The 13,509-nt window shown below is 48.3% G+C and overlaps 1 protein-coding gene across 4 annotated transcripts in view; it reads right to left on the reverse strand.

The window, feature by feature from the left end:
• ABTB2 (ankyrin repeat and BTB domain containing 2) overlaps positions 1-13,509 on the reverse strand; it is a 182,310-nt gene that overhangs the window by 46,225 nt on the left and 122,576 nt on the right. For all 4 annotated transcript variants that reach the window (XM_033860459.2, XM_033860460.2, XM_033860458.2 and 1 more), the window contains exon 2: positions 2,641-2,787. In XM_033860459.2, the coding sequence (XP_033716350.1) occupies positions 2,641-2,787 (147 nt within the window). The remainder of the gene's footprint in view (positions 1-2,640; positions 2,788-13,509) is intronic.

Consider the following 13,509-nt stretch of genomic DNA (forward strand, 5'->3'; position numbering starts at 1 on the left):
TCATAGGCAGAGGAACAGCTAGTTCAAAGGCCCTGGGGTGGGAGGATCTTAGCCAGGAAGCCAGGAGGCCAGGAGGCCAGGGTGGCTGGAGCACAGTCAACAAGAGAAGAACAGAAGATGAGGAAGGCAGATCATATGTCCAACCCTGGACTTCACTGAGTGTGCTGGGAAGCCGTGGGGGTAACTGAGAGGATATTGAACAGATGAGTGACATAATACAATTTGGGTTTTAAATATCCCTGGTTTGGCCCAAGTTGGTAGCCCTGGAAGTGGTGACAGGGGCAAACTTAAACTTGGGATAGTTTTAGAAGGTAGAACTGATTGGACTTGGTCCCTGGGCTGAATGGTAAGGACAAGCCCTTCCCCTGAGGGAAGTTTCTGAATGCTCGCCTTGTGCCTGACTGTGGATTGTAATGGGCACAGAGACCACTACAACAAAAGGCTCTATGATAAAAGTCAAGATCAGATTCTGATCTTATGTATGTATGTATGTATGGCTACAATGGGTCTTCGTTGCTGCACACGGGCTTTCTCTAGCTGCAGCGAGCGAGGGCTACTCTTCGTTGCAGTGCGCGGGCTTCTCATTGTGGTGGCTTCTCTTGTTGCGGAGCACAGGCTCTAGGCGCACGGGCTTCAGTAGTTGTGGTGCACGGGCTCAATAGTTGTGGCTCACGGGCTCTAGAGCACATGCTCAGTAGTTGTGGCACATGGGCTTAGTTGCTCTGCGGCATGTGGGATCTTCCTGGACCAGGGCTCGAACCCGTGTACCCTGTATTGGTAAGCGGATTCTTTTTTTTTTTAAATTTTACTTATTTATTTTTTTATTTTTGGCTGTGTTGGGTCTTCATTTCTCTGCGAGGGCTTTCTCTAGTTGTGGCGAGCGGGGGCCACTCTTCATCGCGGTGCGCAGGCCTCTGTTACGGCCTCTCTTGTTGCAGAGCACAAGCTCCAGACGCGCAGGCTCAGTAGTTGTGGCTCATGTGCCCAGCTGCTCCGCAGCATGTGGGATCTTCCCAGACCAGGGCTCGAACCCGTGTCCCCTGCATTGGCAGGCAGATTCTCAACCACTGCACCACCAGGGAAGCCCCTGGTAGGCGGATTCTTAACCACTGTGTCAGCAGTGAAGTCCCCAGATTCCGATCTTGACCTCAGCTGCCCTGAGATGATGGTGGCTGGGCTGCTAGGCATGTCTACGAAGCCCATAGCCCTAAGTAATTTAGAGCTTTGCTAAAGTCAGACACAGCAGGAGTCAAGCCCCCTTTCTGATTCTTATTTGCAACCTGACTGGGGGAAAATGACTTTTCTTCTCTAAGCTTTGTTCCCTCATCAGGACTACCTTGCTGAGTCGTTCTGCACAGTAAATGAGATCATGTGATGAAGGCACTTCATACAGTGTCTTGCACATAGTAAGTGCTCACTTAATGTTCAAAATGCAAAACAAAATCAAGGTATTCTCCAGTGGACTGAGGCCTAAGTGTGTCCCTCACTGTTCTCAGGCCAAGAGAGTTCACCAAACAGACTGCGCATAGCCCCAAAGACAGCCCACCGTCCAGGAGACATTCCTCAGGGTGGGGATCAAGCCATACACCCAAGCCCACTTCCTGCAGGGTCCTCAAGAGGCAGGGGACCCAGGTGGCCATGCTGGAATGCCCTGAGGAGACAGAGAGCTCAAAGTCCTGCTTTCTGTCCCAGCCTTATTACCAATCTGCTCTGTGACCTTGAATCAGGCACCTTCACTTCCTGTCCTGGGAAGGGAAGGAAAGGGGTTGGGGGGGGGAAGGGAGGAAGTTGTGTCCTAAAGAAACAGAACGGCCTGCCATTCTCTATTCAGGGGCCAGAAACCTCAAAGAAATCACAAGTGGAAAAGGCTGGAGCAGAGTGAAACTCCATCTGTTTCCACACTGTGTGCTATAGGACCCTTGGCATGTGTCCCCGCCCTCCGCTGGGTGGTCTCATGACCCCGGGAGGAGCATGCAGTTTGATTTCTCAAATAGTTGGGATAATGAGAGGGAGAGATCGGGAGACACGGGGATCTTGTGCCTCCTAACACGATCTTCTGAAAGAGCTGCCGACTGTAATGACCTAGACCCAGGGGTTTCCCGCTGTGTCCCAGAGAGCCCTGAGGTCCTGGGGGATGCCCAGGGCACCGCAGGGCTGAGACCACTGGTCAGCTCCTCCTCCAGCCAGAGAAGCTCAGCTTTTTTCTTTCTTTTTCTGTGACCAGGTTTCGGGAGGTGCTTTCTTTCAAATACTGGTTATAAATTCAGAGCCCTTGGGGCCAGGCAGGTAAAATAAATAAATGAGACAGGCCAGCTACGAGAGACCGAGGCACGTGGCAATGTAGGGAATGCCTTCTGTCGCCTTAGCTGCCACTCAGCTCCCCCTGATCGCTGCCATGCAGGAATGGGGCCCAGCAGTGCCAGATCGTCTGATTTCTCTAGAGAAACGAGAGATCCAAATTTGGATGTGATTAAATGCACCTGCCAACTAAAGCGCACATGTCTGTGGGCCACCAGTTTACAACCTCTGGCTTTCAGAGAAGGCAAGAAGCGTGAAGGAGAAGGAGGAAGCCAGGACCCAGGAGGTGGGCTCTTCCCCGCCTCTCCCTTGGAGCCAGCAGACCATGGGTGCCCCACTTACTCAGCTCCGAGATGCTCCCCACACAGGTGGCCAAGAGGGACTGCTCCAGGGTCCGGAGCTCCAGCTGCGCGTAGGCATCGGCGCGCTCGTCGTGGCCCAGGGACCCGCCGTTGTAGGGACTGAAGTACGCAGGGAGGGAGAGGACACCTGTGGGGAAACATGGTGGACAGTGTCAATGAAAATAATCAATAAACAATCAATAGTAAGAATAGCAAAGAGTTTCATTTGAGCCAAACTGAGGACTAGCCCAGAAGCCCACTGTCTAGGTTACTCCGAGAAGCCTCTCTGGAGAAGCAGCGTTTTCAGCACAGTTTTATATCTTGTCAGAACAAAGAATATTAAACAAGTCTGGGTTACATTTCTTCAAGGTTAGAAAAAAAAAAAAAGAACAGACCAGCACGTACATAGCAAGTCGGTATGCCTTAGCACCTGGGAAGGGAGTCTTTTTTTTTTTTTTTTTAACATCTTTATTGGAGTATAATTGCTTTACAATGGTGTGTTAGTTTCTGCTTTACAACAAAGTGTGGGAAGGGAGTCTTATCATCCAAAGAGGACCAGCATTGGCATCCCAGGAAGAGGGGCATTTAATCTTTATTTTTAACCTAGACGTTATTTACTTCTGGTCAATGTGCCCTTTTCTTTAATAATTAAAGCCGACGTACAATGTATGTTTGATAGGCCACAAACAGGCTATTTTAGTTAGCATAAAACTCAAGTTAACTCATGTATAAGCTAGAATGACTTCCCTATATGTCAATATGTGAAAATGTCTTTTATCAACAAGTCACCTGAGGGTGGAAGCAAAGCTCAAAGGCCACAGCTCTGCTCCCTGTCTGGTCGAGTGCGGGTGGTGGGCAAATTGCAAGGCTCCACTTAGGACAGCTGACTTTTCACTGTGGACGGTGCTGCAAGAGCGAGGATGAGGGCGGCCCACCTGTAGACGTGGTTTAAAGCAAGTGGAGACCATCCTTTCTTGGAGCTGCACGAGGAACTGGCCTCCAGAGGCTGGTGGGCCATATACGCATTCATTCATTCCTTCCCTGCTTCACTTGCGGAATATCCAAAGTGCCTCACTCGGCCCAGGGATTCTGCTGCCTTTAGGATTCCGGGGTGACAAAGAGACCTGGCTTTGTCTTCACGGAGCTCAGTGGATGGGACGTCAGATGTAAACTGTTCACCCTGCCCACCCAAAGGGCGGCATCGCCCTTGGAGTCCTCCCACTTCTTCATGCTGCACCCCCTTCCTTCTTCAAGCCAAGAATAGGACCAGGAGAAATCACAGAGAAAAGGATGCTGCTTTCCCCACTCCAGGAAGGGGACTCATCCAGCCACTGGCCAAGGCCAATTAGCGTTTTTCATTAGCACTTCAACAATAGAGGAGCAGAGCTGTCAGAATCAATCCCAGGGGGTGACAGCCTGTAAATTTCTCCAACTCACTGTGTGGCTTCTTAGAAAGCACCAGAAAAGCAAAATCAGACTGGCTTAAAATTACATGTTGGTTCTTAAGAGCATGTGGCCACAAAGATTCCCAATTTTTGGTAACTGCCTCTTCTTCGATCAAGGCTTCTTTGTCCAACCCCCTTGAACTTTTTTTTTTTGAAAGCAAAATACCCACAGGAATTTATTTTAGTCACTTTTGGGAAAATCTCTTAAAATTCCTTGAGATAACAGAAGAGCCCCTGGGATGTGGCCAAATCCAGGCTAGACTTCCCTATCCTGTACCCAGAAACGTCACAAGGATGACAACAGCCATAGGTCCTGCAGCAGAGGTTAACACAGGGCCTTGGAGCTGGAACATTTGGGCTCATGATTCTAGCTCTGTCACTTAAACCAGCGGTGTTACCTTGGGCAAGTTACTTCACTTCTCTGTGCCTCAGATTCCTCATGTGTTAACTAGAGGTAACAAAAGTTACCTAGCTCACGGTGTGGCCGTGAGTTGCCAGATGTCCACGTGTGGACTGCTGCGTGGCTCAGAGTAAGTGCTCTTGCTATTATTTTTCCTATGTGCTGGGAACGCAGGCTTTAGGTACACTATCTCATTTATTCTTTCAACAAGGTGGGCACTGCTGTCTCCATTTTAGATAATGTGCAGAGAGTTTGAATAACTTGCTCTACCAAGTGGCAGAGCTAGGATTCAAATCCAGGTCTGACTGGCTCTAGAATGTACACGCTTCCCCTCTCTGTAAGCCCAGATTCAATGAACACACCACCAAGCTCACCTACGGCTGTCCCGATTCAGTGTTATTCCTGCTTGGTTCACCCATGGAAGCCCCAGTGCTGGGCCTCGTGTGCTCTTTTATGGGGCAAACGCACATGGCAGCCTTCCTCCTGCCCAGATCCCGGCAGCGTTCTTTGGCCACGCTCTATGTTCGGCTGCCGGTCAGCCCTGCCCTCCTAGCCTGCCCCTCCCCTGACCCAGCCTCCCTGCCTTCCCCAGCACTGCCTCACTGCCCTGCTGCGTGGCTGGGACCTGCCGCTCTGAATCACCCTCCGACCCCTCCAGGATGGCAGCGGCAACGGACTCCCGATCTGGGCGCTGGTTCGGCAAAGCAGGGCAACAAAGCACTTCCTCAAAGCTCTGTTTCCAGTGGAAGGAGGAGGGCATGACTAGGTTCCCCCTGCCCCCAGCCCTGTCCCCAAAGCAGAACCTCTCCCTGACAGCTGAGGACCCAAATGCATGAGGAAGACTTGGCTCTGAGCATTAAAACAAGTAGTGAAACAAAAGACCACCCTCCCATCCCCACCCGGAACTACAAGCTCAAACCCACGGGCAGCCCAAATGTTTGGGAGGGGCTTCTACGCATCCACGGGTCTAACTCAGGCCCTGCTCTTCCTCTTCTCTTCATTATTAATCCACAGAAACAACACTGGGGATGTGCGGACCAAATTTACAGAGCTTAGGGCAAGGGAATAGGAAATTCAGCTGATTTGTCAAAGGATTCCCAGAGAGAAATATTATGTCAATGGATCTAGTAACAAGAGCTTGCAACTCCATTAATAATAGTCCCCCTTTTCCCAGTCATCGCCCACCCAAAGGGGTTTTCATTTAATACCGTGGCAAAAGTAATTCTGAGCCTATTATTACTAATAGTAATTGATAGCATCACAGCTTTTGCATAGTACCTTTTGCTTTTAAGGGACTTCGAACACCGAGGAGTACATAATTTATTCTTCCAGCAAGGGAGGTAGGGAGGTCATTATCAGTAATAGCCACTGATGACATTTTTTTTTTTTTTTTTTTTTTTTTTTGCGGTACGCGGGCCTCTCACTGTTGTGGCCTCTCCCATTGCGGAGCACAGGCTCCGGACGCGCAGGCTCAGCGGCCATGGCTCACGGCCCCAGCCGCTCCGTGGCATGTGGGATCTTCCCGGATCGGGGCACGAACCCGTGTCCCCTGCATCGGCAGGTGGACTCCCAACCACTGCGCCACCAGGGAAGCCCCCTGCTGACTTTTAAAGAGTGCTCACTATGTGCCAAGACTGTGATAACTTTATATGCATGGTCACGTGCAATTCCCAAGGCTTCATGAAGTACTGTTTGCACCCATCTTATAGATGAGAAAACCAAGGGTCCCGCCCCCAAAGTTAAGTGACTTGCCCAAGGTTACTGAGGGTCTGAAACTGAACTGGGGCTAGAATCTCAACCTCTTGATTCTCAAGCTGTTGAAATGAAATGACGTCCTAACTTTGGCCCCCTTGTCTTTAGTTAAAGAGCACAAGGATATTTGAGAGAAAAGGGGTTCTGTTCTGTTTGCGCCTGGGGTCTGATAGGAGGAAATATAAAGAAAGACCCAGAAATACAACTTTCTTTTAATGTGCCTGCAGGCACTGCCTGCTAAGGAACCCTGGGGGCCTCACGTAAAGCTCTTGCAGACTGAAGGCCATCTCTCTTATTCCCTCTGATCTTTCCAGAATGCAGTTCCACAGGTTGCCTTCTGAATCTGCCCCCTTAAGAAAGCCTTTTTTGGGGCTTCCCTGGTGGTGCAGTGGTTGGAAGTCCGCCTGCCGATGCAGGGGACACAGGTTCGTGCCCCGGTCCGGGAAGATCCCACATGCTGCGGAGCGGCTGGGCCCGTGAGCCATGGCCGCTGAGCCTGCGCGTCCGGAGCCTGTGCTCCGCAATGGGAGAGGCCACAACAGTGAGAGGCCCGCGTACAGCACAAAAAAAAAAAAAAAAAAGAAAGAAAGCCTTTTTTGGACTTCCCTGGTGGCGCAGTGGTTAAGAATCCACCAGCCAATGCAGGGGACATGGGTTTGAGCCCTGGTCCGGGAAGATCCCACAGGCCGCGAAGCAACTAAGCCCGTGCGCCACAACTACTGAGCCTGTGCTCTAGAGCCCGCGAGCCACAACTACTGAGCCCGTGCGCCACAACTACCGAAGCCCACGTGCCTAGAGCCTGTGCTCCAGAACAAGAGAAGCCACTGCAATGAGAAGCCCGCACACTGCAACGGAGACCCAACGTAGCTAAAAATAAATAAATAAATTTATTTTTTTTAAAAAAAGAAAGCCTTTTTAAAATGTCAATGTGAAATTCTTCTCTCTCCCACATAAGCCTGCTCCTCAGCCATTCTCACTGGAGATGGAAAACACTTGCCTTAAGTTCTCTCAACACTTTAGTGCCTTCTTTGCCCCACAGAAATTCCCGGCTTTAGGGGATGGGCCCAGCGCAAGGTCATTCTGGAAAAAGGGACTTCCAAAAAAAAAAGAAAAGCAACCCCCCCCCGCCCTCTGTTTATTAAAATCCTTAGAAAAAAATCTGTTTATTTCAGTCATGATGGAGAAAAAGGCATGCTGGAATGAAACCTGTATCCCTTTATTAATTAATAAGGACACCTCAAATCGATCCCTGCTGAACTCTGTAAAAGTTACAAAAAAAACCCACGTGCGTCACTCAGATCGTTGCTGTGAAATGAACTCCCGAGTGTGAGGCAGGGAAGCAGTAGGCATGACCCAGGTACCCTGTGTCTCCCTTGTCTACAAAATCAGCATTTCTGTGGAAACAAGGTTCCGCCCCAGTGTGCTCTGACTGTAGGTGAAGCCTCCACATTTCTCAGTCTGAACACAGAACCACAATCTTCGGTCGCTCAGTTTTTTTCAAGCAGGTTGCCCAACCTTGAATCTCGGAACTCATTACCTCATTCCCCAAAGCTTCCAGTCCCTTCTCTGAGCACAGCACCACATCCACCCAGTTGCCCAAGAACACATCCGGTGAGTCATCCTTATCAACTCTCTTCCTCCTCCCCCCACACATCCAATCAACCACCAAACCTTGCTGCTCTCATCACCTTCGTATCTCAAAAATCCAGTCACTGCCGGTTCAGGCTACCATCTTCCCTCACTGGATACTGCAATAGCCCCTCCCCGTCTCCTCCCTCCGTCTCACCCCATCCCTGACAATCCCTTACTCTGGTCACGCACTCTTATTTACTCTGGCTTTAAACTCTTCAATGACTGCCCACTGCCCTCACAAAGAGGTTCAAACACCTTTCTACAGATAAGAATAGATAATATTCTTCTTTCTTTCTATGATACTTAGAGATGAAAATAATCCTGCCAGTAAATAGGGAAATTCCCAGCACCTCTCAAGAAATCAGCAGTTAAGAAGCCTACGCACTGAAGAAAAGGGAACACTCCTGCACTGTTGGTGGGAGTATAAATTGATACAGCCACTATGGAGAACAGTATGGAGGTTCCTTAAAAACTGAAAATAGAACTACCATATGACCCAGCAATCCCACTACTGGGCATATACCCTGAGAAAACCATATTTCAAAAAAAGTCATGTACCACAATGTTCATTGCAGCACTATTTACAATAGCCAGGACATAGAAGCAATCTAAGTGTCCATCAACAGATGAATGGATAAAGAAGATGTGGCACCTACATATAATGGAATATTACTCAGCCATAAAAAGAAACGAAATTGAGTTATTTGTAGTGAGGTGGATGGACCTAGAATCTGTCATACAGAGTGAAGTCAGAAAGAGAAAAACAAATGCCGTATGCTAACACATATATACGGCATCTAAAAAAAAAAAAAAAGGTTCTAAGGAACCTAGGGGCAGGACAGGAATAAAGATGCAGACATAGAGAGTGGACTTAAGGACACGGGGAGGGGGAAGGGTAAGCTGGGAGTAAGTGAGAGAGTGGCATTGACGTATATACACTACCAAATGTAAAATAGATAGCTAGTGGGAAGCAGCTGCATGGCACAGGGAGATCAGCTCGGTGCTTTGTGACCACCTAGAGGGGTGGGATAGGGAGGATGGGAGGGAATATGGGGATATATGTATATATATAGCTGATCCACTTTGTTATACAGCAGAAACTAACACAACAATGTAAAGCACTTATACTCCAAAAGATGTTTTTTTAAAAAAAATAAATAAATAGGAAACAAAACAAAACAAAACAAAAAAAGAAGCCTATGCACACCTGATCCTGGTTTCTGCGGGCTGTCTTCCGAGTTTGGTCACTTGGCTCTGCTCCAGCCCCGGGCTCCTTCCCAGGTGATTCTCCACCAGTGCCCAGAGAGGGCGCCATTGAGTCAGCTGGGAAACCCAGTGCACAGAAGACTGGGAGTCCCGCCTTCTTGCTGGCTGCCAAGCAGGAATCCGACCTGGGTTTCAGCTGGCAGAGGTTGCCAGCTCCTCCAAGCAAGCAAGTAACCAGCCAGAAGCCAATGGACTGCACACTGGGTCGACAAACCAGATTTTCAGTGCTAAGGTTTTCCAGAAGCAGGGCTCAGCCCAAAGGCCAAGTCGATGGGGATTTCATTCTCTTCTCTGTAAGACACAGGGGTCAACTGGGTGGCCGCTCAAGTCTGCTCCAGCACTGGGATCTTGCACTCCAACTGGCCCTTCTGTGGACTCTAGCACTAAAGTGCACCCCTTAAAACCTTTCCCCCCACTTTCATTCCACTATTTAATTTCTGAATTGTGGAAACAAATAGGCCCTGTTAGCATTATTTCCTGTGATTTAATTTCCCCCAAGTTATAACAACAGCCCCCCAACAGACACAATACACACAAAATTGTAAACGTAAAGATGTCCTTTTTTTGTGAAAACTGGGTAGATTCACAGTTCAGTTTTTCTAACCAGTCATCGAAAGGCCATCAAGACTGTAACGTAACTGTACCCCCAACCTGACAACCCATTCCCATTCCCAGGGCTCTCCACAGATTTGCAAATGTTCTTTTCAGGGCGCTGTGACTACAGTGGGCCCAGCGACCTGTGCAATGCTGCGTGCCTAGCATCTTCTCCCGCCCCTGCCCCCCGACACGCCCCACCAGACTCACTAGCCCCCCAGCTCAGGGAAGCTCATTTGTGAAGATAGCAAAGGCCACTGCCTGTCGCCTGTTTCTTTAAAATGAAACCCGGCATGCAGAGGATTACTCTTTTACTGCCCTTGAGAGGAAACTTGGCAGGGCGGCTTCTGCCACTTTTCTTAGGAGCTGGAAGCTTGGGTGGGGTTCAATCCATAAGCTTCTGAAAATAAAAATTATATTGCCCCACTGAACAGTTTCCAAAGAGCCCACATAATCCAATCCTTTTTATTTTTTTTAAAGTGTTTCCATTCTCTGATCTGGAATTTTATATATAGTACGTTTCATGCTCGGTTGTTGCGTATTAGTCATACTGAAACAAAGTGCTGAAGAGTTAAAGCTGGAATATTTTCCAGAGAGACCCAAATGGAGTATAAGGACAGTTGGTTCTTAAAAAAACCCACTTCACTGAATGGTATTTCTCCTGATATTCGAAGTCCAACGAGATTGGGGGATGGGTGTTGAAGCAAGGGGAAGATGAAGGAAATAAGGAGGAAGACCTAGAAGTGGAATGAAATCTGCTTGACTTGATGAATCGTCAATCATCCCTGTAAAAATGATTCATCAAGAGTAATTGAAAGCTCATGTAATTCTCAGCCAGAACCCACCTAAAGATGAGACCGCCATACTGTGAGGCCCAAGAATTCAAGTGAGGGGCAAAGGTTGGGAGACAGGAAGAGAGAAGAGTTGGGGTCTAAACTGAGTTTGGGAAGCAGGTTTTAACCACGGGTTAGTAATGAACGGAGATGGGCGACCCCATACCGAGTAGTACTCTATGCCGTGAGTGGGATGAACCAGTATTTGAACCCACATGAAGACCCCACCAGTGGTCTCATTACAATTAGCTAGTACTGTTACTAACCCCACTTACCAATGAGGGACGCTGAGGTTTAAATGGGCTGGGTCACCTGGTGAAGGTCACAGAGCTAGAAAATGGCCGAGGTGGGATTCAGACCCAGCCCGTCCATCCCGGGAGTCCACACTGCCTCTCACATGGGGCTCTGCCCATTCAAGCCCAGGGACAGAAGACTTCCGTCACCACTCACCAGTCCAATTAGCACTGCCCGTTCCCCTTCTTCTTCAGGGTCAGGAAATTAAAAGCAGGCATAATCATGCTCTGGTTGACACCTCACTCTAAGTTATCAGAACTCTACCGGCTGAGGGTGGTCTTCCCGTTAAGAGAGGCCCAGAGGGCCAGGAGCTTACCATTAAACTGTGAAATAAAAATGCACATTTATGACTGCCCAGGGAGCCAGGGGCCAGAGAACCCAGGGCCAGCGAGATCAAAGGCTGTTGGAGTACAACACGCCTGTTGCCAGCGTCCCCAGTTCTCTTAAAAAAAATATACGGTAAAAATATAAGGTCAACACTGGGCTGCATTCATCTCTCTCTGGAGTCCTTGACAGTCTTGGGCCTTCTGGCGGCGGGGCGGGGGGATCCTGCTTGGGGAGCTGGCCTTGGGCTGCCTCTTTTCCCTCCAGTTGGTAGCAGCATCTCTGACCTCAGGGCTGGCTCAGTCAGTTCTCAGAGGGGCTCTAAGCAGGGTGAGGGTTTAAGATGGGGAGAGGGGCCACCATAAAATAATAGCCCAACAAAGCAGTGCGGGTGAGCCCAGAAAGTCCGCTAGGAATGTTGGCTCACTGGCATTTTGGTGATTTGTTTAATTAAGGTTCATATCATGTTTAATTAAGGTTCATATCAGAGACCCGGAGGATGAATATGCCCATAAAAGAACTAGTAGAGATCATGGACTGCTGCTTAATTCTTTTGAAGTGAGAAAAGCCCTAGCGAAATGCAGCCTGTTCATTGCCATTTCCCCACCTTGCAAGAGAATAAAATAAAGCCACAGTAACTAAGCAGATCAATTTCAGGAAATTAAACCTAAAGGTGAACTCTGGAAAACCCAGCAACCGTCACAACATCGGGGGGTATGGAGCGGAGAACTCACACGCGGACCACTGAGATTTTTCCTGTGGAAAAAGATCTCTGTTGTGTTTGGAATACTTTTTAAGAGATTCTGGGTGGCCTCGCTCCAAAGTATTGATGTAACACATCAAGAACTTGAGCGACCCAGGAAGCATGAGTCTTGGAACTGCCACCTCTTAAAAAAAAAAAAATCCATCCCATGACCATGGTCCTTTGTCAAATGCTGTCCTTGACCCATGGTGGCTGAGCATGCCAATTCCTGTGAGCCAAGGACAACATCCAGCCACTTTTGTACAAAGGCAACAACACATTTAAAACATAAACATACACAGTCATCACCCTAAAACATCAGCCCTTCCCCCAACCCATGCACACAACCACCAAGTGGTTGAGAGTGGTTCTCTCTGTGCTAGGGCTATAAGAATGTTTTGAACTACTATGCTTTTTAAACTTTTTACAAATATGATTTATTGGTGGTGTAAAAAGTGATTGTTATAAAAGAAACAGGGGACGTGGTGGGGGAGATGTACTCAGAGAGAGAAGAAGGTGATAGAATGTTTCTTCTGAGCATAGGAATAGCCATAATTTCAAATATGTTAGAAAGTTAGTTAACTGAAATTAAATTTTTATATAGGAAAACAAGAGAACGTTTAAAAAAATTACTATGATCTAATTACCTATAAAGAGCCCAGAATGGAGGTCATCTAACATAAAAGATAGTTATTTCTGCACGGGAGAACTTTAGATGATTTTTTTCTCCATTATTCTTCATGCTTTTTTTCTACTGATTAACTAATGAACATATATATTTTAATAAAAACAAAACCATTGTTACAACTGTTGTGAGCTCATGGAGGAAAAAAAGTAAATAGAAGGAAAACTTGGTTGTTTTATATAAAAATTTGAAAAAAAAAGGTAAGGGAAAGAAACTCAGACAGAAACTGTTCTATATTCCTAAGCAGGAGGTGAGATTTTGTCTGCAACTCTCATTCCAAGAATCGGCCTGAGAGCCAGCCCCTTCACCTGGCCAGATGGTAGGGACTCTGGGCCACTCAGAGGCCACTCAGGGGCACTTCCTCTGGTCCAGCCATGTACCCACTGGGCTGAGCCTGTGTGATCATGATGCAGCCACGTGGCAGTCTGGACCGCCAGTACTCTCTGTCGGTACGGGCTGCCACTTGCTGGGACTGAGGACAGGGAGAGCTGGGGGACATCCTCATGCTGTACCAAGTGTGAAAAGAGAGGCTTGCCACTACCAGTGCTGCTGGGGGTGGGGTGGGAGGTACCGGCGGGCCCGGGAATGGGAGAGAAGGCAAAGCACGTCCCGGGAGTGATCCCGGAGCTACTTCTCCAGTGAGAGCAGTGCTGCCTGCAAGTAAAAGAGGGGAGTGGGAGAAGCCTCCAAGTGTCAACTCAGAGGAAGGAGAGGGATAAATGAGCCCGAGCACCTGTAATACACACAAGTCATTCCTTAGGGGTTAAAAAAAAAAGAGGCAAATGTCACAAGGTCTAGGGCAGATGGCCAAGATATTTATTAATAGAACATGAATGCATCATTAGTCAGAAATGTACTGTGCTAGAGTCCTTCTAACAAATATAACCTGCTTCAGTCGGCTTT

This window comes from Tursiops truncatus, chromosome 8 (genome assembly GCF_011762595.2).
Source record: "Tursiops truncatus isolate mTurTru1 chromosome 8, mTurTru1.mat.Y, whole genome shotgun sequence".
In the NCBI taxonomy this organism is placed as follows: Eukaryota; Metazoa; Chordata; class Mammalia; order Artiodactyla; family Delphinidae; genus Tursiops; species Tursiops truncatus.